Source organism: Sorghum bicolor, chromosome 9, assembly GCF_000003195.3.
Source record: "Sorghum bicolor cultivar BTx623 chromosome 9, Sorghum_bicolor_NCBIv3, whole genome shotgun sequence".
NCBI classification, from domain to species: Eukaryota; Viridiplantae; Streptophyta; class Magnoliopsida; order Poales; family Poaceae; genus Sorghum; species Sorghum bicolor.
This window is the reverse complement of record NC_012878.2, coordinates 6,168,160-6,192,788: the sequence shown is the minus strand read 5'-3', so window position 1 is coordinate 6,192,788 and position 24,629 is coordinate 6,168,160. Positions and strand designations below refer to the sequence as shown.

Below are 24,629 nucleotides of genomic sequence, written 5' to 3'. Positions count from 1 at the left end.
GCAAGGCCAGAAACAAGGGAGGATTGAGCATTATAGACATTGAAAAACAGAATGATGCCTTGTTGATGAAGCATTTAAATAAGTTCTACAATCATGCAGAACTCCCCTGGGTGAAATTGACATGGTCCAAGTTATATTGCAGCAATCAATCTCCCCCACAAGCAAGAAGCCTAGTTAGATCTTTCTGGTGGAAAGAAGTCTTAAAACTATTTGGAGAATAGAGCAAACTCACAGAATGCACACCCAATCGAGGAAACAGTGTCCTTTTCTGGTCGGGCAATTGGTGCCCAACAGCCCTGAAAGACAAATATCCTCAACTCTTCTCCTTTAGCAGGAAACCCAAATGCTCCATCAGATTCTTCCTTGATCATGAAATGGAAGTGAACTTTAGACTGCCGCTATCAACTCAAGCTGCTAGACAATTAAGTGACCTTCTGAACTTCGAATTAAGTAGAGATTGGGATGAAAATGTGATTGATATTTGGAAACTCCCTAGCAACAACAGATATTTCAGCAGCAAGAAAGTTTACAAAGCCCTTACTCAGAATGTGGAAGAAGCTTCTCCACTCTTCTCTTGGCTTTGGTCCTCCAGCAACCTTGGCAAACATAAGTTTTTCTTCTGGTTACTTCTTAGAGACAGACTGAGCACAAGAAACCTGTTAAGAAGGAAAAACATGCACCTGGACGGATATAGATGTGTGCTCTGCTCCACAGGCTCTAAGGAGACTAGCTTACACCTCTTCTTTGGATGTACTTTCAGTCAGGCTTGCTGGAATTCCATATCAATTAATTGGAACCTGAATCTACCACCCCTGGACATGGTATTAGAAGCTAAAAGACAGTTTGGAAATGCCATCTTCCAGGAAATAGTCATTACTGGTTGTTGGGTTACTTGGACTTTGAGAAATTCCATCATTTTTTATAATAGATCTTGTAGCCTGTCACTCTGGAGAAGCAGATTCAAGGATGAGTTGGACCTGTTGTGCATCAAGGCCAACAAAAAGAGAAGAATCCCATTAACAGTCTGGAGAGATAGTTTCCTCTAAGCCTTTTTTTCCTCTTTTGGGCCTATGAGCCATGTAATTTATTTTTGCTTTGCTCTTTTTCTTCTTGTACAGAACATTCCTTTATTCAATTGAAATACAAAAAAATAGGTAGGGGATTTCCCTACTGATCCCCTTCAAAAAAACATGTGGAAGCACAAGAGGTTGTTGTGGGAGAAGATGCACTATGATGGAGGGGTGGCTCATCACGGACGCACACTAGCATGACTTGTGTGGTCAGGAGGTTGAAGCAAAGACATAGGGCATGTTTATATCTCATTCTCATGTGGATTCTAGATAGTGAATTTAGAATATGGATTCTAGATAAAAAAGAGAAATGTTTGGATGTCATTTTTTTAGTGGTTATTGTCTTTTGCAAAGTGAAAATCTCTAAATATAATAGGTTTATAATATATAGTCCTAAATATTTGAAGTTGCTTAGAGTCTTGAATATGTGTTTTATGTTCTTAGATTTTAAAATTCAAAATTCAAAATTATCAAACAATCTTGATGTTCACATGGTTAATAATAAAGTTGTAGCGGCCAACAAAGTCTACAAGTTTGTTGATGTTGAGTTTTTATTTGGAGTCTCAACTATTTGTTTTAAATTCACATATTTTGATACCAAATCTTTCAAGTTTTGAAGCAACATTGGACTGAGATACATCCACATGTACCAAAATTATAGTGCTGAACAAGATGTAAAACTTTCAAACTTCTTTCATTTGAGTTCATTTACTAGCAAAAATATTTAATACAAGATTACAAAATGTGTGTGTCTGTGTGTGTGTGTGTGTGTGTATATATATACACGGTAGCGCTATTCTACACCCTAGGTGTAGAATATTATTCTACACCGCAAGTTAAAACTGAGCAGAAAAAAATGCTAAGCACTACTGAACAACGTTCAATATCATTCATGACCATGTATACTTGCATACTTGATATACATACTATCCTAGATGATTTAGTATGATCATATACTACGTCTACATATACTTCGTTGGACCATATATATCGTAAATCTAGAGATACACACATGGGAGTAACTACTCCTAGGGAGTAGCATGTAATAAGGTCTTGGTGACCTCCCAATGGAGACATTGGTGGTCTCCTAGGCGTCAACCCTCTGTTCTTCACGTGGAGCAACGACGACTTGATATGTAGGGGACAAGGAGAGTCCCGGAGAAATTATATAGTGGACATGGTGTTTACCTAACCGAAAGAGTCAGGTGGCCGTGGTGGTGAGACTTGATGACTCACGAGCCACAACACTTGCTTTTGGTTGGCAACGGTCTTAGTGATTTTAACATAATGTGACCAGAAGAGACTTAGTGATCAAGAGAGGCATGCCATGGATTGTGTTTTTAGCAACTTATCTACATATAGTCAGATAATCGAATTGCCTCATTTGGTTAGTGAAAGGATCTGGCAAGTGACCTAGAGGGGGGGGAATAGGCCTTTTTCTGAAATTTAACAACCTTCAAAACAGTCAGAACGCGGAGCCTCCGAGCCTTAGTGTGGAGGTTCTGAGGTCACGGAGGTTCCGGGGTTATGCATGGAGCCTCCGGGGATCAGAGTACACAGATAAACTACAGCAGAATATAATGAATGAAAAACAGAACAATTCTAAATACCAGTCTTCCTGTTGAATGTGTTGAGCTATTTGAACAGCTAGATTCACCTAAATGATATGGACAAAGTAGATCGGATGCAAAACCTAAGGAACAAACAAATCACAAGTAAAGGCTGCACCAAACTCAATCACAAGACACACAAGTAATTTTTCCATGGTTTGGTTCGCCACAAAGGCTATGGAGTCTCCTACAACTCGCTTCTCATCTCCAACCTATCACCAAGGCAATAAGTTGGAGGGTTGCACTAAATCATAAAGGGTAATACAAACTTCTCGGTGCTCAACCACAACGGATTGGGAGCTCTCGGTCGACCGCTAGCCGTCTAGGAGCCAAGATCCAAGAGTAACGAACACACAAAGCGACTAGGGATTCACCAAGTGCACGGGAACAGAGAAGGATGATCTTCTTGAGGTTTCTCACACTCTCTAGAGTCAAATCCCTCAAGTAATCACAACGATTTGAGCAAGGGAGTTGAAGCACTGAGCTTGGGAAGAGAGAGAGCTTCTGTCGTAAGTCTGAGTGAATGAGGAACAGATAACCGTTGGGGGCTGCTGACAATTCTTAACGCAATTACTAAAAATAGACTCTTAAACCTATCCTTAGCAACGGCGTCAAAATTACTTAACATCACTTAAGCTAGGTTGTCATCCCTAACATGATGTAGAAGTGCTGGTATTAAATCTATATGCTTTTCTAGAAATAAATAAATAAATAAATAAATCCGCAAGCGCAGAGATAATACCATTGTAGCATTTTAACCAGGAGTATTCTAGATATCGCTATTGATATTTTTACCACTGGGAAGGGACTTGCAATGGATAATGAGCTATGAGCACGGCATGTAATCATGGAGACCTTAACCATGTCTTTATCTATCTCTCATGCAGGGTAAGTGTCATATGAGATAAATATATGAATATGAATAATAAGTGACAAATGATAAGTAAGAATTCATAGCCATATGATAAATATGATAATCATCTCAGTTAGATTACTCTAAGTCTATAGCACTAGCATGGTATTAGGACAATCTACAAGAATAAATCCTAAACTATACTGTCAAAGCATTGATTAGTGTAAGTACACCTAGCATTATCACTAGAAAATGTTATATCTATGTATAGTGATATTAGCGAGAAATATTATGAACATAGCAATCACTTCCCTATAATAATAGTGCTCTACAAACCTTATAATCAGGAGAAGGAATACAAAGGACTCAACAGGACTGTCACTCTCGCGATCTACCTCAAGCTCCGTACTATAAGGGGTAATCGCAGATAAATACGGTCTAGGCACCTCACCTACACAATATCTATCACTTACCCATCGCCCTAATGAGTAAGCGCTATACGATCCTATGCATAAATATAATTCTAATTTAACTATGATAATCATATAATCAAAGTAAACTGATAACAATATAATTGAGAACATAAGCAAATAGAATAAAGTCAATTATGATATAATCAAATAGATCAAAGCCATATTTATAGTAGCAAAAATTAATATAAATATAACAAAGAGAATAAGAGTTTACCAAGAACTGAAGATATAGATTCAGACCTCAAGATTGACTTGACTCCTTCTAAATCTATTCCTATGTAGCTATGCTAAAGAACTATAGAGATCTAATTGAGATGGTTGCTAAGAACCCTATAGAGACAGATCCATTCGAGGGACCCCTCTCTGTCTAATTCTTCTCTTGATCTTCTCAGAGAATTCTTCTTGATTCTCTCTAGGGGGGTTAGGGTCTTATTTATAGCCTCCTAGAAAGCACCATAGCCATTGGATCAAACCGACTTAAATGTACGCTTAAGATTACTTCTCAAAGGCTGTGGAGGCAGGATCCACGAGGTTCACCCTGATTGGTGGATCTCTCCGGGCGGCCGCCCCTGCCCTATGGTAGGCGAGCTCCATCTTTCAGGTGGTGTCTTCCCAAGTCTTCTGGAGTATTTCTGAGTTGATGTTTCACGTAATCTCTCTATGTAAATCAGACATGTAGACCTCCCTTTGTTCTTATTCTGATAACCCCCTGTAAAAATAGACAATCACCAAAACTTGTGGAATTCTGTTAGTGATAACCCCTATAGCTAGATAGTATTCTGATTTAAGTCCTTTCTCATGCTATGTTGATGGTTGAAAAGAGTACTTATCTACCGTCAACAGGGGCGAAGGGGATAATATAAGTACCATCCACGTCACCCACACAACGATTGGGTCAGACAGACCCCGGAGCCTCCGACCAGATCCCGGAGGTTCCGCGCTGGCCAGAGCAGAAAGGAATTCAGCATAGCTGGCTATTTATGGCTGGAATAATCTGAGATAAGTAAGGTAAAATAAGCACTTGGTTTCCTCCCAAACCACTATTAGTGTCCTCCTTGATAGTACGGCTTGTCCTATGACTCAATTTCAAAAGGCAAAAGAAATAACTTGCTCTTGAAGCTGTTGCAAACCATCCATTCGAATTTGGGGGTCTCCTCCTTTGTCAGTTTTGCACCCATGACTGATGTTATGCTGTCATACACTTGTCAAAGTCATTAGTTCTTTAATTATGTTATCAACATCACCAAAACCCACTTAGAGCTTGATTACACTTACAGTTAGTAACACTAAACCCTCATGAAAATGGCCTCCATTTGTAGTGATGTTTTACCATATGTCCACAGCCATGGTTACGGAACAAAAGGATCAAATTTTCTACATATATAGGTGGTCTGTGATATGAACTGGATTAAAAAAAAAACTTTCTTCATTTCAAATTATAAGTTATTTTGACTTTTTTTGTTACACATACAATTTGCTACGTACGTAGACTAACATATATATGTCTTGACACACAACAAATTGGATGATCAAAAGTGACTTATAATTTGAAACGGGTCAGAGACCAACTTGTATAGTTAGGCTATATCTACGAATCGTCCATATCCATGTCCCACTGTGGCACGGTGTGTTGCATGGCCGGCACGGATCGACGGGAATATCCGGCGGTCCTCTTGCCGTGTGTGTGTGTGTGCCGGCATCGATCGTGGCGTGTGTGTCAACGTCTGGTCCAGGGTGCCGTGCCTCCGGTCCGGTCCCGCCGCTCACTGTCCACACGCGTAGCTAGCTAGTGGCACCGTCACATGGGCTGGCCGGCCGCGCCACGACGACGTACGGTCGCGAGCGCGTGGGTGGCAACGACGACGACCCCGGCCGGCAGGCGCATGCAGCAGCCGAAACCCCCAGCCGCCGTCGTCCCTAGCTGATGCTGATCTGCATGCATGGGCACGCAGCAGCCAGCAGGCTAGGTACGTACGTAGCTAGCATGCATCCACGGCGCACTTTGCCTATCCCCCACGGCATCAAATGAGGCCGCCCCGGCGGCCGGCCAGGGCGCCCACCACCCAGCCAAGCAGCACCCGGCCGGAGAGAGCGCCTGCCTTGTCGGCACGGAGACGTGGGGGGATTATGGCCTTATTTAGTTCCATTTTTTTTTTACAAAATAAATACTATAACACTTTCGTTTATATTTGATAAATATTGTTCAATCATCGACTAACTAGGTTTAAAAGATTCGTTTCGCAAATTATAGGCAAACTATGCAACTATTTATTATTTTTTATCTATATTTAATACTTCATGCATGCATCGCAAGATTCGCTGTGACGTGGAATCTGATTTTTTTTTTAAAAAAAAAATTGAAACTAAACGAGAGGCCTATTCTCGAGAACAAGGATATATATCCGGGTCGGTCGAGTGCCCTGTGCCGTCTACACGGATTGGATATACGCGAGGGATCGCCGGACGCGTGCGATATGTAAACTCATTCAAAAGATATGTTTTTGTGTGAGTGGTTGTAAGGCTATTGTTTTTTTTTTTTTTGAGGAAGCCATTTGGCGCACTTTATTGATTTTGCAAGACAGTTACATCGTTCACCAAAGCTCCTAGCAGGAATCTAGGGGGTTCATCGACCCAATTATATGTAAGCTTATCCTGAAGCGCAACTCTAGCTAATTCATGGGCTACACCATTTGCTTCATGATTACAATGTTCTAATGAAATAGAAACAAAATCAGGCCACATCAGTTCACACTGCTCATAGATTGGACCACTGATTGTAGCCGTGAAACCCCCTTGTCTCATTGTTTGCACTACCTCCAGGCAGTCCGATTGAATTCTTATTCTATTGCATCCCATTGTCTGAGCTAAAGCTAGACCTTCTCTAAGTGCAGTCACTTCAGCAGTAATAGCATCAGACATGAATTCAAGGTAGCTTACCCTAGCCCCCAGGAATGAGCCCGTTGAGTCCCTTATAATCGCATCTGTTCCTCCCGATCCGAGTTCGGGTGTATAACTTGCATCTACATTCAGTAGTAATTCCCCTTCAGGTGGTCTTCTCCAGCCTTCTTCTTTCTTGCCAGTTCTCCCCACCTTCTTCAATGATCTCTGATAGTTCGTTGTTAACGTTGCAATGGACAGTGCTGCTCTTGTCGGATTTTGAACAGGTTCCCCATGAGTTAACTGCCGACGTTGCCACCAGATATACCAACCTCCCGTGAGTATTAATTCAGCAAGCCCAATGTGATTCAGTTCATCAATCTGCTTTGGCCTTGTAATCATCTCAGCAACCACAACTGATCCCGAAGGGTGAAGAGATAGCGCCGAGTTGATATTGTCAGCTACTCCCAGAATTCTCCAAATCTCTTTAGCTTGGTTGCATTCGAACAGAGCAACATTTTAATGTCCTCACAATGAGATTGACAAGCAGGACAACTGCTTGAATTTTCTATATGTCGATTTGCCAGAATACCTTTACATGGAATGAGACCATGTAACACCCTCCAACCAAAGATTTTTATTTTTGCTGGCACCTCCAGTTTCCATAGCTGAGACCACACCTTATCATCGCCTATTCCACTTGCTTGTTCATTAATTCTATTTTCTCTAAACTTATGTAGCCATTGTAGATGATAGGCCGATCCAACTGAGAATAAGTTATTCTTTGTGTAGTGCCACGCCACAGTATCTTCTCTTCCATCTCTTAGAGGAATCTGTAATATTCTGTTAACATCAATTTCCCATAACATAGACCTGATTAGTTGGATGTCCCATGCACCCGTGATTGGGTTAATGAGTTCCTCCACTCTTGTAATCAGACTATTTCCTCTCGGTGTTACAATCTTCAAATTATGACTTGATGGGATCCAATTGTCCTCCCTGATTTTTATTTGGGACCCATCTCCAACTCTCCAGATACACCCTTCCTTGAAACACTCCAAACCAGCAATAATACTTTGCCAAGTAAATGAACTTCCCTTTTTCAGCTTTGCATCCAGTAATCTTCCATCTGGGTAATACTTCGATCTTAATACTCTGGCACAGAGTGAGTCCGGTTCCACCAGCAACCTCCAGATTTGTTTAGCCAACAGTGCTTTGTTAAAAGCTTCTAGATCTCTAAAACCCATACCTCCTTTACTCTTTGGAATACATAGCTTCCACCAAGCTTTCCAGTGTATCCTTTTGTGATCACCATCATCACCCCACCAGAATTGGGATATGGCGTCGGTAATCCCTTTGCATATGTTTTTTGGGATTTTGAACACCATCATTGCGAACACTGGCACGGCTTGAGCCACTGATTTTATAAGGACTTCTTTTCCTCCCATGCTTAGTAGTTTTTCCCTCCAACCTTTTGTTTTTCCCCTCACCCTATCCACCAAGTACTGGAAGCAATCACTTCTGTCTACTCCAACCAAAGCTGGTAGCCCCAGATACTTATCAGTTAAGGACTCCGTCAAAATATTCAGTGTTTCACAAACTTCAGCTTTTGTATCTACATCAGTATTCGGGCTAAAAAAGATACTTGATTTAGCATCACTGATCTTTTGCCCCGAGTTTGCACAATATCTAGCAAGCAGATCCTTTAGTACTTCAGCATTATTGTTATCAGCTTGCATCAATATCAATGAGTCATCAGCAAACAATAAATGAGATACAGCAGGAGCATCTCTACAGACTTTTACTCCCTGCAACTCACCTCTATTTTCAGCACCTTTCAGCAGACTTGATAGACCTTGTGCAACAAATAGGAACAAGTAGGGTGATAGAGGATCACCCTGTCTCAACCCTCTAGTGGGTGTGAACATACCTGTCTCACTAGCATTCACTCTCACCTTATATCTTACAGATTTCACACAAGCCATGATTAAAGAAACCCATCTTCTATCAAAACCCATCTTCAGCATAATTTTCTCCAGAAAGCCCCACTCAACTCTATCATAAGCCTTATGCATATCCAGTTTTCCAGCACATAGACCTTTCTTCCCCTGCTTCTTTTTTATCCTATGAATACATTCATAGGCTAGCAAGATATTATCTGTAATAAGTCTTCCCGGTACAAATGCACTTTGGTAGTCACTGATCATGTCCGGCAAGATACCCCTCAAACGATTTGCCAGCAATTTTGATATAACTTTGTACACCACATTACAGAGACTTATTGGTCGAAATTGGGAGACTAAGGTTGGATCATTTACCTTAGGGATCAGTACTATCATTGTGTCATTCCATCCTTCTGGGATTTGCGCAGAATTCACAGCAACGAGTACCTCATTCACCAGATCATCTCCCACTAGCTCCCAAAATCTTTTATAAAACACTGCAGGCATACCATCCGGCCCTGGGGCTTTAAAGTCCCCAATTTGGAACAACACCTTCTTTACCTCCTCTCCCGTGAACGTATCCATCAGTCCTGAATTCATATCCGGGGTGACTAATCGACTGACATCAGCCAAAACACTGGGATCTGGATCTCCCACTTCTGATGTAAAGAGATTTTCGAAATAGTTTTGTATAATATTTCGCATTGCTACTTCATTCTCCTGTCTTTGTCCATTCTCATCCATTAAACCTTTTATTGTATTTTTCTTCCTCCTCTTAGTAGCAAAATTATGGAAGAAACTAGTATTTCTATCCCCTTGTCTGAGCCAGTTTGCCCTTGCTCTCTGAAACCAGTGGATCTCCTCCTGCTCCAGCATCAGCTCAAGCCGGACCATGATCTCCTTCTGGGATTCTGTGTTAGCTTCTGTCATAGGTCCCCTCTTCAGCCTTTCTAGCTCTTTCTTGAGATCAGAGATCCTTTTCCCGGGCGCCTTAAGGACATCCCTGTCCCATTTATGAAGTTCTTCATGCACCTCATTCACCTTTTTCTGAAAACGATGGGCCTTGCCCTCTCGCTTTCGCTCTTGCCCATGCAGCTTTAATCATTTCTTCCACCGTATCCTCCTGAAGCCATCTTGCCTCGAATCTTTTCATTGCACATCTATCAGGAGGGTTAAAGTATTGAGTATCCATCATAATTGGTCGATGATCCGACCGGTAGCTCTCACAATTTATAAGAGCCGATTGGTTAAACATCTGCGCCCACTGAATGTTTGCAACTGCCCTGTCCAATCGCTCTCGTATTTGGCCTCTTCTCCATGTAAACATATCCCCTCTAAAGCCCATATCATTAAGCTCACATTCAGACAATATGTCATGAAATGCTTGTAATTGTCTCTGGCTCCTCAATCTTCCACCTTCCTTTTCTGAATTATACAGAATTTCATTAAAGTCTCCCATGATCAGCCAAGGGATGGTTGGTTCCCCTTTTAGTGATCTAATGGCTTCCCACGTCAACACCTTGCGATTCCATTCTGGTTCACCATATAAACCCGTGAACCTCCAACCTCCCTCCTCATTAATAGTTACAGCATAATTTTTTTGACACTGAGTTCACTTGGATTTTTACTTCCTCCTTCCACATCAGCAGTAAACCACCGCTCCTTCCTTCACTCTCAAAAACAGCTTTGTGATCAAAACCTGCTCTCCTTCGCTCCCTCTCTGCCTTAGCATTGTCCAGATGTGTTTCAGACAGGAAAAGCACATCCGACTTCAATCGCCCCTGAACATCCAGGAGCGCACGAACTGCACGGGAACTTGACAGTCCCCGGCAGTTCCAAGCGATGAGTTTCATTGTGCCCGGCCACTCTCCTCGAAGGAGAGCGCCGATCTTGCATGTGTGTGGTCGTTGCCTTCCACGGATTGGTCCGAGGTCCTAAGCCTCTTCTTTTCTTGCAAAGCCAGTGGACTTACATTCGTAGCTGGTGGAGTATCGGTACTCCCAATTGGAATTAAAGCCCCTGTCATTGTTTGATCACCATCTTTATCTGCTTCTTCCTCCTCCTCTGACATTGGATCCTCCCCATAGTCATCATATGTTCCTCCACTACGGCCACCAACTACACCTCGTCCTCTACCTCTTCCTCTTCCTCTTCCACCTCTATCAGCTCTCCCAATTCCAAGGGCAGCAAATGGTACACGGAGCCATTCACCCCACCCCCAGCTCTCTTTTGGGTGAATACCATCTCCACACTCTGAAACTTCATGTCCCATGCATCCACAAAAATAGCAGAAGTTTGGCAACTTCTCGTATTGCACAAGATACTTCATTCTTTCTTTTAACATAATTGGAACCATCCTCACTAGTGGTTTATTTAGATCTAACCACACCCTGGCACGTAGGTAAGAGGTGGAATTAATCTTTCCATCCGTCACTACTACCTGGATTATATCACCCACCTTCTTAGCGATCTTCTCTGATAGATCTTTCTTCTTCATCAAACCTTCGGGCATACCTTGGATGCGAGCCCAAACCGGTATCCTTTCTAGCTTTATCGACGTAACCTCTGAAAAACCATCATATTCTTCCATAACCACAGCTGCAGATCTGAATAGCCATGGTCTTCCCTCCATTACCTTCGTCCAATCGCCCAAACAGTGGAACTGGGCGACAAACAGGTTTGGGTTTCGTGCTTTGAAGGTGACACCTTTGGCCGGAGCCCACGCGTTCCTCATCGCACTAAATAACGCCGCATGACTGAACGACTTCGTCGTAAGAACCCTAAAAAGGGCTAGCCACCTCGTCTCCTTGACAAGTTCTTCTAGTTCACCTGAGAGGTCCAGATCCTCTCCCTCTTCTCCTTGCAGATGCATATCATCCAGATGCTTTTCCAGATTTATGATCTCGTCCTCCTCCTCGCCTACCATCATCTTCCCCTTTGCCTTTTCCTCGCTAGCCGCCATGCTTGCCCTATATCTCGCTGCCCTCCCAGCGGGAACTCGCCGTGGGGGACAGGATTCAGGAGAATCACGTCGAGTTTGACGTGAGAAAACTGGGACTCCGGCGCCGTCGCCAGAGGAGACAAAACCCTAGTTTTTTAGGGGAAAACTCTCCGTAAGGCTATTGTTGGTTATGTACTATTTTTTCATTTGTCATAGACATATTGTAGTCATTGTTACGAGCTTAGGTTTTTATATTCATTTTATTTCAAAAACTTTATTTTCATATAATAATCCCAACACATCTATATATTTATCGAGTGCATGTGGTGATGATAACGGTAAAACTATACTTTATTTACTCAGGGACCTGATCACATCCATCACACTCAGTATATAGTAGATCTTCTTCGATTTTTGATTATGTCTGATCTGCTTTAACTGAGTAGTTCTAGATTGCATCTTATTATAGCATATTTTACTATTCGTATTTGCGTGTAAGTTTTGTGTTCAATTAGTGTAAATTAATTGTTCAATATTAAGAATAGTCATTTGGATTACATGAACAGTTATCTGTTTATTTTTTGGTGTTTTTTTGTATGTATGTTTAATTTGGTTCACCCTTGTAATCTTCTAATTTGGCTTTTTATAGTAATAATTTGGTTAATTTTTTTGTTCTATTTATTTTATCTGTTACAAAAATCGAGTATTTGATGGCATTGATTCTGTCATCTATCCAGTTTCGAGTGTTTTGAAGCCGGGCTTTACTATGGTACACCCAAGTAACTGTGAGCCCTTCATTTAATTAGATCGAATGGTTAGAATCATCCATTACTTTCCAGGAGGTAATATGTGAAATTATATTTATTTAATTTTTAATTTTGGGAAAAATACAATAAATGAGGAAAGTTTAGATATAAATATCTTTTTAAGATCTAGTACATGCATATGAGATCCGCAGAATCTTTTTATTTTTGCAACTTTAGATATGACATAATTTAATTAGCATACACTATATAATAGTTTTGTACAAGTAACACAGTGTTGTACGTAGGTTCTAAATATACTGGAAACACATATGTGTCCAAACATATATAAAATTCTATGTTCGTACAAAAAATTTCATGTAGCAACTTTACATGCTCAATAATATACGTGATAACTTTTTATTACAAAGGCCTCTAAATTATGTAACACAATTTTAATCAAGTTAGCATAATATACACTAGATTATGTAGGGTGTGCAGCGTGCAACGTATTTTAACATGCTGATTTAGAATCATAAAAAAATTAGTCATCTTTTAGGTAAAAATATCAAAACTTAAAATATATAAAAATAATCTCATTCAAATATGGATACATTAAAATATTTATTCAGGGTATTTAGTTGAATACTCATTGCTTTTGCTAAAAACTTTTGTACGTAGGACATATATGTACATGTATACGTTAGCAAAAAAATAAAACAAAAATAATAGGTATTCACGGTTAAGCCCAAAAGGAAGAGGCCATGCGCAAGGAAAGGAAAGGCCATGCTCCAGATTCTCTTCCTGATTTGAGGACTTCACAACATTAAGGATGGCAGCGGGTCGGTTTTGGTTCGGATATCCGCGGGTTTCGGGTCCAGCGGTTTTGGTTTTGGTGGTAGTTTTTCGTCCATGGTTTTCGGGTTCAGGGCCCAGAAACCGATCGGGTTTGGTTTTGGGTTTGGTTTTCTACCCGTGGATATCCAATGATATCCGAAATAAATCATTTGAAATTAAAATTTATATTTTATAATATGATAATAATAATTTATTTACTTAGATTATTAAATTTATTCAATGTTAACTCATGAAAATATTTATTATTTGTTGCATCTTGTTTATACATGTGAATATGTGTCTATATATCCACGGGTTTGGGGTATCCGTTCGGGTTTCGGGTATCCGCGGGTTTGGTTTTGGTACTAAATTTTCACCTGAATCGGTTTCGGTTTTGGTTTCGGGTTTCGACTTCGGGTTTCGGTTTTGGGTGCACGGAGACTCCACTCGATCCAAACCCGACCCGTTGCCATCCTTAGACAACATATCTTTTTTCTTTTTTAGATTGACTAATTCATTAACTGACTAAAAAAGAAATTAAAGAATCAATGACTCAGATTTATTTGAGATATTACCTCCTAAGAAGTAAAGGGTGTACCGTAGCATTGCCCTTTGAAGCCATATAACACTCAGGTGTAAGGTACTTTTAAAACACTAGTTGATCGTAAACAGACTCGATGATAATGATGCCGATAAAAGGACTGGGAAGACGGTCAACGGACGCCTGCAGTGCGTGGCGGGCGGCAGCTATCGTTGAATATGTTCTAAATTCAATTGTACTATATTATAAAGGTCGACTTCTATCTAAATTAGAGTTTCATCTAATGTATGGTCTTGTAAGCCGTCGCACGGCGTTGTAATCCAACTCTTGATAATAGTAAAGAGTGTTTGCTGGTTGGCACCCGTGATTTTACCCCTTCGTATTGGAGGGGTTTTCCATGTTAAATCTTGTGTCTCTGTTATGTTTTGATTTTATGTGTTCTTCGTCGTTTATTCGCCGTCATTCACAACAGCTATTCAGGTTAAGGTGAAAAGTGGGTCGATGATTGCAAGGTTTGGGAGCCTTGTTTAGTTCTAATTTTTTTTTTATAAAATAGACACTGTAGTACTTTCGTTTGTATTTGACAAATATTGTCCACTCCTGGAATAACTAGACTTCAAAATTTATCTCGCAGATTACAGATAAACTATATAATTAGTTATTTCTTTTATATATATATTTAATGTTCCATGCACATGCCATAAGATTCGATATGACGGAGAATCTAAAAAAATTTACAAATTTTTTTATTAACTAAACAAGGCCCAACTAAAAGCCGAATTTGGTCCATCTCAATTCTGGGCTCATTGCAAGTTAGGCTATTCGGAAAATTCAGGTACCAAGACTAGGTTTTAGGTATTATAAGTAAGTATAGATCGGGTTTGGGTTTAAAGTTTTTTTTTCTCCACCCTTAAACCTTAGAGCATATATCCATCAATATATGAAAGATTATTATGTCCAAAAAGTTTGGTTCTAGAACCCTTTTAAGAACTATTGGGTACGGCAAAAATACGCCTCACCAACAGTTCCCTTTTATTTATTTATTTGTATAAACACATAGAGGTGTACATACCGAATCATCGACCATGAACGAAATAACTCACTGAGGCCTTCTTTGGAAGCAAAGGGGAGCAAAATCCAGGGACAGAAAACCCGCCACTAAGAACTAGAATAGTAATTAAGATGATATTCTTATGGATTATCTCTCTAGGGAAAAGTCTAGATCCCAGAGGGATTGGAGTTTTCAAAAATTAGGCCTGACGTGGTCAGCCATTTTGGTACACTGACTCATACCCAGAACCTTTAGGCCTTGTTTGGATGTTGTCGGATTCATCTCAATCCACATGTGTTGGAGTGGATTGGGGTGGAATTTAGTTCAAGTTCTACTCCAACCCACCCCAACACATGTGGATTGATACGAATCCGACTACATCCAAACAAGGCCTTAAAATATAAGATTCATTGTCTGAGTCACCTTAGTGATGGGCTGATGGCAACACTTTTCGTGTGTAGAGAGTAAATTTTGTAATACAAAACCCAGGCACCAAAATTATGAATTGATATGCGTTGACTTTGGTTGCCTCCTGCGCTCAGCGCGTCTTAATTAAGGAACTAAACCACACGCCATCTTTTCTTTCTAAGAATCATGTATGACAAACCAAGAGTATTAGGACATTTCTCTCCACTAATTTGTCTGAAAAAAAATCCCAATACATCACTTTTTTGGTCGGAGGGAGTAATATGTAAGTTTAATATGATTGGAAAGAAATATGGCCATTGGTGAAGCTCTTGCTCAAATATAATACACTAATAACACTAGGATTACATGGAAAGGGAAAGAAAAATGAACCGGAGAAAACCAGCTGACCCTTTGCTCGAGACTTGTTAATTTGTTTGGGAGGAACCACCGGTTCCTCTCCCGATAAAAATTGCTAGCCATCGGTCATAGAAATTCAATCCTGCTTGCGATTTTAATCTATGTATATGCTGTAACATCAGTTTATCAAGCTGGTACCCGTACTTTCATCACACTGCATGCCAGGATGGTTCTTGGTCTATTCACAACACCAAAGAAACAAAAAGGTTCCATCTTATTCGATCATTGCTCTTGGGATTCTGTTTGTTTTCTGTTAGCTAATTTCTGCCTGCTCAAAGCACTTATTTCATATTACAGAGATCTCTTACATGTGTCCGTAACAAAATCTTTACAGCATTACAGGTGTCTGATAATCTTGCAGCCGCAACATGTTGATCTATCCTCTGTTTTATGCAGCAGCATGTTGACTACTGCTGCTTGCTGGTGTCATGGATTATGGGTCATGGATTTGTTTGTGTTGGAAGTACAGTTATACCCTTTGAAATAGATTTACAATGGTCCACTAAATTTAGGTTCCAGTCCATACCTTAAGTTCCTCTTGATAGGTTCTTCCTATTTTTTAACCATTATTAGATCTCACCAAATGAGTGACTGCCATTTATTCAAAGCACTGTAAAATTTCTCAAATCCATATACCTCAGTTACACTTATACTACGAATTTAAAAGTAGAATAAAAGACAAGAGAGATGCTCAAGCGAGCATAGACACGGTCGTCCACACAACACTGTCCCCCTGAGAATGCTCACTGCCCTGCAGGATGCATATGGGGGCAGAAAAAGACTGTATATCATACACAACAGCCCCCAATAGCACAGCAATCAGTACCTCCCTGTACCGGAGGATCTGCGACAATGACGTTGAAAATATAAATACCAGGCCATGAACATATATGCAGAAGGCACAGAGCAGTTGATCGAACACGCTGATCACTCATATAAATGATGAAACATATGAGCTACTTACCACCCGGTGCTTCACCATGTATAATTGCTGATGTACATCTGTGAATCATTAGTAACATGACCAACAAGATAACAAGAAGCAACCGAGCCAGGAAAACGCAGCCGTTTGCTGGCATTTTCCCAGGCATCGATCGAGGATGATTGCTAGCTACAAAATCACAATGCTTCTGGCGCCTATTAATAGCCGTTGGCAGCAGGCTGCAGCTGCAACCAAACCACTGTAAGATAACCTGCCGCTGCTCTTGTTTGTTTTGCTGCAGCAGGAAGTTGGCAAGTCTCAGTCAATTCCTTGCTGTAATTTCTAAATGGACCGTTTCAGCACAAGACTTGACTGCAAGTCAAGAACTTCTCTTAGGAAATTGCTAGGAAAGCCACTAGGGCTGTCTTCTCTTAGGAAATTGCTAGCAAATTGACGGGCAAAGAAAAAACGCATGCATACAAATACAAATACGCAATGTATCAGGTTCTACATCTCTCTTGTTGTATTATTATTAGAAGTTCGTCTATGTCTCTTTGCTACTAGAGTTTACTTATCTGTGACTCCTGTTGTAACCGAACTTAACTTGGTCCTTACCATTACCAACCCCCGTGTATATAATAAAGCTGGCCGGCAGCCTTGCCAAGCCATTCCACACAATAGTTTACATGGCTAAATATTTTATATATGTGTGACAATCACCTGGATATGAAGATAAGTCTTTGCTGCGCTTTGTGTGTAAATTTGACAAGTCTCTTTGTGGTCATGAGTCAAGTTCTGCCTAACCGGCAAAATATGTAATGCAAGCTAACATTCAAAGTTGACACACTTACCGCTTCTTTTTTTAAACAAGGAGCTGCTGTCATACATTTCTTGGTTTATACTATATGTTTATGGCAATGTTGTAGACTTGTAGTGAGCTCAAGCGAAACGGGCTGTTGAAACTTTGTTCCAACGGTCTTCATGATGATTGCTGGTCCACTTATCGGCTTGCTCTGGACATATATTGCTGATGTTGACTCAGTAAAAGTATGCCAAGGACTGAATTCATCGTGCTGGGTTGAAAGATTAATGCAAGACAGTTAATAATCCAACCATGTCGGTTTCAGAAAAAAACTGATATCTAATGTTCGTGATACATTATTGAACAATGATATTGCTACAAGATACATAAGTATTGTTGGTGGCTTGCAATATTATATTGAAACTTGACTAGGCCAGACATAAGTTTGTCAGTATCTTCCCTCTACTACTTTGGTTCATTATACCGCGTTCAAAATAATTCTTAGATGTGGCCAGTACAAGTCTACAAGTACAATTGACTATGGGCTAAATCAAAGCCACTTCTGGTGAGTGCTTTCTTAAATGCTCACTGTACACATTGTTCAAAAAATGATAGAAGATCCACAAGGGGATTCGTTATGTTTCTCAGTTTCTGGGACCAAATCTTATAGCAAGGAGTGCTAGAAAATAAGTAACTGTTTTCAGGTCTAGCACTGAAGCAAAATATAAGTCACTTGCTAATGCAATTGTGGATAAGGATACAAATGCTTCAAGGTGAACTATCAGTTTTATATTCAAAGGTTTCCTATTCTTCGGTGTCTGCAAATCCAGTTTTCCATGTCAGAACTGAACAAATTAAAATGAATTATCATTTTGTGACAGAACAGGTTGCTCAAGAACTTTTGTACTTGTGATGATCAACTGTAAGTTTTCAAAAGTTTAGGAACAATTCAACTTGTGCAAGCTGTGATTGAGGGATAACCAAGGATATGCGTAATATATCAGGTTGTCTCTTTGTATTAGAAGTTTTGTATAGGTCTGTTTTGTGCTACCCTGTACACGGACCTAGAGTCCTCATCCTGTAATTGTTCCTGTTGTACAAAACTTGTCTTAACCTTTGTACCAGCCATCTCTAAAGAAGCTGGCTGAGCCGTTCCACACAAGTCTTTACAGCAAGCTGGCTGCAGCCGACCTGCCTTCTATAAATGCAGCATATCCACCACTATAGAAAATCACTGAAGGCAAAAGCACACGTCCACTGCAAAATAACAATGTCTCACAGAACATATATGGCCCCTGTAGGCACTCTCAGCTCCTCACTGCCATTGATCATTCTCTTGGCTTCTCTTTCGGCACTTGCTACACCTTCACTAGGTGCTACACCTCTTCATCGTGAATCTAACGACGACATGGAAGCACTCCTCTGCCTTAAGCACCACCTCTCAGTCTCAGACCCTACTGGGATCCTACCTTCATGGAAGAATGATTCGACGCAGTTCTGCAGTTGGTCCGGTGTTACATGCAGCAAGAGACACTCATCTCGTGTTGTTGCACTGGACCTTGAGTCACTCGACCTCCATGGCCAAATACCTCCTTGCATTGGTAACCTCACTTTCCTCACAAGGATCCACTTGCCAAATAATCAACTGCATAGTCAGATCCCAGCTGAACTTGGCCAATTGAATAGGCTGAGATACCTTAACCTCAGCTCCAACAATTTTATTAGTGGCAGGATCCCAGAGTCTCTATCATCATGCTTTGGCTTGAAGGTCATTGATCTTTCAAGTAATTCCCTCAGCGGAAGTATCCCGGAAGGTTTGGGGAGCCTCAGCAACCTTTCTGTTTTACATCTTTCTGGTAATTATCTGACGGGCAACATTCCAATTTCTCTTGGAAGCAGCTCTTCTCTTGTCTCTGTTATTCTCAACAACAATAGTCTCACAGGACCAATACCATTGCTACTAGCTAATAGTTCATCGCTTCAACTATTGGGCTTAAGAAACAATTATCTTAGTGGAGAGCTTCCTCTGTCACTGTTTAACAGCACATCACTTCAGATGTTAGTGCTTGCAGAGAACAACTTTGTTGGATCCATACCTGTTCTCTCAAATACTGACTCACCCTTACAGTATCTTATATTGCAATCAAATGGTCTTACAGGTACAATACCTTCCACTTTGGGGAATTTTTCTTCCCTTCTCTGGCTCACACTTGAGGGTAACAGTTTTCATGGTAGCATCCCGATGAGTATAGGTACAATAGCAAACCTGCAAGTTCTAGGCATGACTAACAATGTTTTGTCAGGGACTGTTCCAGACTCCATTTACAACATGTCAGCACTCACACACCTTGGCATGGGTATGAATAATCTCACTGGGGAAATTCCAGCTAATATTGGGTATAACCTTCCAAGAATTGTAAATTTGATTGTGGCTCGAAACAAGTTCACTGGTCAAATCCCTGTTTCGCTAGCCAACACCACCACTCTCCAGATCATTAATCTCTGGGATAATGCATTTCATGGTATTGTTCCTTTGTTTGGATCCCTGCCAAACTTAATCGAACTTGATCTAACCATGAACCACCTTGAAGCTGGGGACTGGTCTTTCTTGTCGTCATTGACAAATTGCAGGCAATTGGTGAATTTGTATCTGGATAGAAACACCCTCAAAGGAGTCTTGCCGAAATCCATAGGGAACCTGTCCAGTACATTAGAGGTATTGTTTTTAAGTGCAAATGAAATATCTGGTACCATTCCAAATGAGATAGAGCGCCTCAGAAGCCTCAAGGTTCTTTACATGGGGAAGAACCTCCTTACTGGAAATATTCCTTACTCCCTAGGTCATCTTCCAAACCTGTTCGCCCTAAGCTTATCGCAGAACAAACTTTCTGGACAAATTCCACTCTCCCTCGGTAACCTGAGTCAACTCAATGAGCTCTCCTTACAAGAAAATAACTTGAGTGGCCGGATACCAGGCGCTTTAGGACATTGCAAGAACTTAGACAAGCTGAACCTCTCTTATAACAGCTTTGATGGTAGCATACCAAAGGAGGTATTTACTCTTTCTTCGCTTTCTAATGGCTTGGACTTGTCTCACAACCAACTCTCCGGACAAATACCACTAGAGATTGGCAGCTTCATCAACCTTGGCCTGCTGAATATTTCTAATAACATGTTGACTGGGCAAATACCCTCCACTCTAGGTCAGTGTGTTCATTTGGAGTCCCTCCACATGGAGGGGAACCTTCTTGATGGGAGGATCCCAGAATCATTCATTGCTTTACGAGGCCTCATTGAGATGGACATTTCTCAGAACAACTTCTACGGTGAAATCCCGGAGTTCTTTGAATCTTTTAGCTCTATGAAGCTTCTCAATTTGTCCTTCAACAACTTTGAGGGACCAGTACCAACAGGTGGGATATTTCAGGATGCACGTGATGTGTTCATTCAAGGGAACAAGAACCTATGTGCCAGTACCCCGTTGCTACATCTGCCACTATGCAATACAGATATATCTAAACGACATAGACACACCTCCAAAATTCTGAAGTTTGTAGGATTTGCTTCTCTTTCGCTAGTCTTGCTATTATGCTTTGCAGTCCTTCTAAAGAAGAGAAAGAAAGTTCAACGAGTAGATCATCCATCCAACATAGATTTGAAGAATTTCAAATATGCTGATCTAGTCAAAGCAACAAACGGTTTCTCATCAGACAACTTGGTTGGCTCAGGAAAATGTGGATTAGTCTATAAAGGAAGATTTTGGAGTGAGGAGCATACAGTTGCCATCAAAGTATTCAAACTTGATCAACTTGGAGCACCAAACAGCTTCCTTGCTGAATGTGAGGCCCTGAGGAATACTAGACACCGTAATCTCGTGAAGGTGATTACTGCATGCTCAACAATTGATTCAGCAGGACATGAGTTCAAGGCTGTTATTCTTGAATACATGTCTAATGGCAGCCTCGAGAACTGGCTCTATCCAAAACTGAACAAGTATGGAATTCAAAAACCATTGAGTTTGGGCTCCAGAATAGTAATAGCAATGGACATAGCTTCTGCTTTGGATTATCTTCATAATCATTGCGTTCCCGCTATGGTCCATTGTGATTTGAAACCCAGCAATGTACTTCTTGATGATGCCATGGTTGCACATCTTGGTGACTTTGGATTGGCTAAGGTTCTTCACACTTTTAGCTATTCAAGCAATCAAAGTTCTACAAGCTTAATTGGACCAAGAGGATCAATCGGATACATTGCACCAGGTGAGCATTTTCCCTTCATATGTATGTTTCAGTTTCCTACTCTCTGAGAATATGCTTTTATGATTAACAATATCATGAAGGTACAATGATGATAAATTACAATATTGCAGAATATGGCTTCGGGAGCAAACTCTCAACAGAGGGCGATGTCTACAGCTATGGAATTACCATCTTAGAAATGCTCACAGGGAAGCGTCCGACAGATGAGATGTTTTCTAAGGGTTTGACCCTTCACAAATTTGTGGAAGAAGCATTTCCTCAAAAGATTCCTGAGATTCTAGATCCTTCTATAATTCCGGTTACAGAAGATGGTGGTAATCATACAATGGATGAAATAACAAGAACCATCATGGATCTTATTAAGATTGGTATCTCATGCTCTGTAGAGACACCGAAAGACCGACCAACAATGAAGGATGTTTATGCTAAAGTCATCACAATCAAAGAAACATTTTCAGAGCTATGCCACTGAGGAAAGGAACAATTATTTTTACTTTTGAAATTAGGGAGCACTACGTTTTATTTAACTTGTTTGAGGCAAAAGCTTAGCAACCATTTGCAATGTGAGTCTTGTCCTATATTTTGTTATTCGTATGTAACGTTCAAGAAGTTGAGACCTGAGAAGTCCGTTTGCTTGTTTATTTTGTCTAACTGATGGAAGCTCGGTGATAGCAGACTGGTACTTTTAGACCCTGCTGATCACGACAACAAACTTTAGTGAGATTTCAGTGTTGATCTAACTTGTCAATGCTATGTCCTGCTCAAAAGTCATATTCTACTTTGGTTAATTTACTTTTGTTAAGTTTGTTTTTGAGTGGATCATGTACATGTCTACTGTCACGGTCATGCTGCTCGACAAGGTCTGGGAAATGCGCTTGGTGAGCGCAGGATAGTATGTTTGTTCATGGAAAATTTTGCAGTTTGGCAGGTGAGCTGGAGTTTGTCGTGCATCGTGTTTGAGTTAACACTTGAATAACAGGCGTAATATCTTAATAACACTTCAATAACAGTCATCGTCAAAGAAAGGGGATCGTCGGAGGGAGGGAACATAGAGGTGGTCGCAGCGCGCAGTCGCCGCCATGGGAGGAGATCGGGGGAGGGGCGCACAGGAGGCGGTGCCTCCTGGTGTTGGCAACGTCGGGCACCTAGAGCACACTGTCCATCCCACGGAGTGCAAGGGCTCGGTCAAACAGGCAAGGCAGGCAATGGCAGTTGTGGTAATTTCAAGAAAATAGAGTAGATGGGCATCAGAAGGAAGGCAGAGCGAACCTATGCAATCGCCGTTTCGAGTCTTTACGAAGGAAACGGGAAACGATTCACTCTGATTCTTCGTTGTAAACCCGTTTGGAACTCTACAGATTCTTCCTAGAAACGGATCCGATTCGGCCTTCCAAGCACACCCTCAGTTGATAGTTGCTCTATCGAAATGTGTGACAAGCTCCAATGAAAAGAAGCAGGTCTTAGTTTCTTAGGCTTGCACCTCTGCACGCAAGGGCAGCGACAGAACACACACAGAGCCCTCCCAAGGGCAAGTGTGCAGCCACTAGGTGAGACTGAGACGCCAAAGGCCAAAGCTAAACAGGGTTAGTTAGCATCTCGACCAGTGATTAGTGGCGGAGGCAGGATTTAAAACTTGGGTATTCTCACTTTCACATTGAACAGAATATGACAAACGGGAATATAAAGAGCCTTTTCCTTATCATTTACTGCATCAAACTTTTCAACAATTGTTGCTTTAGGTGAAATGACGGAATTATATCTCTCTTGAGCCATATTGTGAAAACTAGTCATAGCTCTACAATGTTTAGCAATCCTCTTCTTTCTCATGTGCCAATTTCTACCCCCCTCACAAAAGCATCTCCACTAGAACTATTAATTTTATGTTTGAACAAATATCAAACAAAAAAATGTGGCATCTTTCTCAACACTATATTCAAGCCATCTAAATTCATGAAACCAAGTTGCATGAAGCACCGAGGCTTACCTCCAACGCTCCTTACAGGAAAATTGTGACTCCGTTGCTGACACGGCCCTAATGCAATGTATGCCTTGATCACAGAATTCCGGTCATTAACATCATTATCTTTTGATTGGAATCCTCTTTCCTGGATAATGAGAGAGAAGGCCAATGTCATAGATAGCTTCATCACTTGATTGATTCATACTATGAGTCATCACCATCTCTGATAGGGGACCAAGTAGAAGGTTCAGCTCCTTCTGTAGAGTACTGCTGATGTTCTTCTTCTTCGCCCACTTCTGTGGTTGCTGCTATATATCAGGTCCATTGCTACCTATCTCAGGTTCTGCACTTCTCTGACTGATTGCTATCTTATTCTGGGCTTCTGGCTCTGTAGTAACTGGAACAACAGATGGATTCTGAGGCTGAGCGTCACTCTCGACAGTAACTGGTTGCAACACTGATGGGGAGGCTGATTCTACCTTTCTTGCCTCTACTGCTCTATCCCACAATGTCTCCAAATTAACTGATTTGTTCTTCATTTTGCAAACCAAAACAAATCTATGGAAAACATATATGCACACTATTAGGTAGAACTCAATACCAATAGCAACTAGCAAATATACTGAAGATTGAAACTGAATCCTCACCCTCACCCAAATCTGCAAATCAGACCACTGCAATTGCTTTGTTCTGCTCCAAATGCTCTCTCTCTCTCTCTCTCTCTCTCTCTCTCTGCGACTCTGCCCACCGCCCCCTGCCAGCCTGCCGACTCCCCGGGCCGCCGCCTGCGGGAGCGCCGAGCCCGCGCGGCCGCGCCAGGTGCCCAGGCCGGCGGCCGCCCGCCGAGCCGGTCTTCTCTGTCGAGGGGATCGCGAATGGGGAACAGCGTCAGGGCCGGGAGCCCAACAGAATGACTGTG

The 24,629-nt window shown here is 41.2% G+C and overlaps 2 protein-coding genes and 1 long non-coding RNA gene across 6 annotated transcripts; 1 reads left to right on the top strand and 2 right to left on the bottom strand.

Moving 5' to 3' along the window:
- On the bottom strand, nt 5,805–9,756 carry LOC110430385. The gene is made up of 5 exons (XM_021448044.1): nt 9,677–9,756; nt 8,814–9,007; nt 8,703–8,738; nt 8,355–8,615; nt 5,805–5,938 (listed from the first exon to the last, which is right to left on the bottom strand). Exons 1-5 carry the CDS (start codon nt 9,754–9,756, stop codon nt 5,805–5,807), a joined length of 705 nt encoding a protein of 234 aa, XP_021303719.1.
- Nucleotides 15,961–24,617, bottom strand: LOC110430053. Of its 4 annotated transcripts, none has more exons than XR_002447248.1 (5): nt 24,358–24,617; nt 23,735–24,268; nt 17,538–17,759; nt 16,729–16,981; nt 15,961–16,608 (listed from the first exon to the last, which is right to left on the bottom strand). It is a non-coding gene; the product is annotated as an uncharacterized LOC110430053 (long non-coding RNA). The 4 variants fall into 4 exon arrangements; XR_002447249.1 differs by having other exon boundaries at nt 16,729–16,931; XR_002447250.1 differs by lacking the exon at nt 16,729–16,981.
- On the top strand, nt 18,777–22,627 carry LOC8071225 (putative receptor-like protein kinase At3g47110). The gene is made up of 2 exons (XM_002440633.2): nt 18,777–21,750; nt 21,861–22,627. The coding sequence occupies exons 1-2, from the start codon at nt 18,777–18,779 to the stop codon at nt 22,220–22,222; spliced, it is 3,336 nt and encodes a 1,111-aa protein (XP_002440678.1). The 3' UTR covers nt 22,223–22,627.

Coding starts and splice junctions, on each gene's coding strand:
- LOC8071225 (XM_002440633.2), top strand. CDS start 18,777: ATGGCCCCTGTAGGCACTCTCAGCTCCTCACTGCCATTGATCATTCTC. Junction 21,751..21,860: donor AATCGGATACATTGCACCAG/GTGAGCATTTTC, acceptor ACAATATTGCAG/AATATGGCTTCGGGAGCAAA.
- LOC110430385 (XM_021448044.1), bottom strand. CDS start 9,756: ATGACAGAAGCTAACACAGAATCCCAGAAGGAGATCATGGTCCGGCTT. Junction 9,008..9,676: donor GAGCAGGAGGAGATCCACTG/GTTTCAGAGAGC, acceptor ATGTATTCATAG/GATAAAAAAGAAGCAGGGGA. Junction 8,616..8,702: donor GAAAGGTGCTGAAAATAGAG/GTGAGTTGCAGG, acceptor TATTGATGCAAG/CTGATAACAATAATGCTGAA.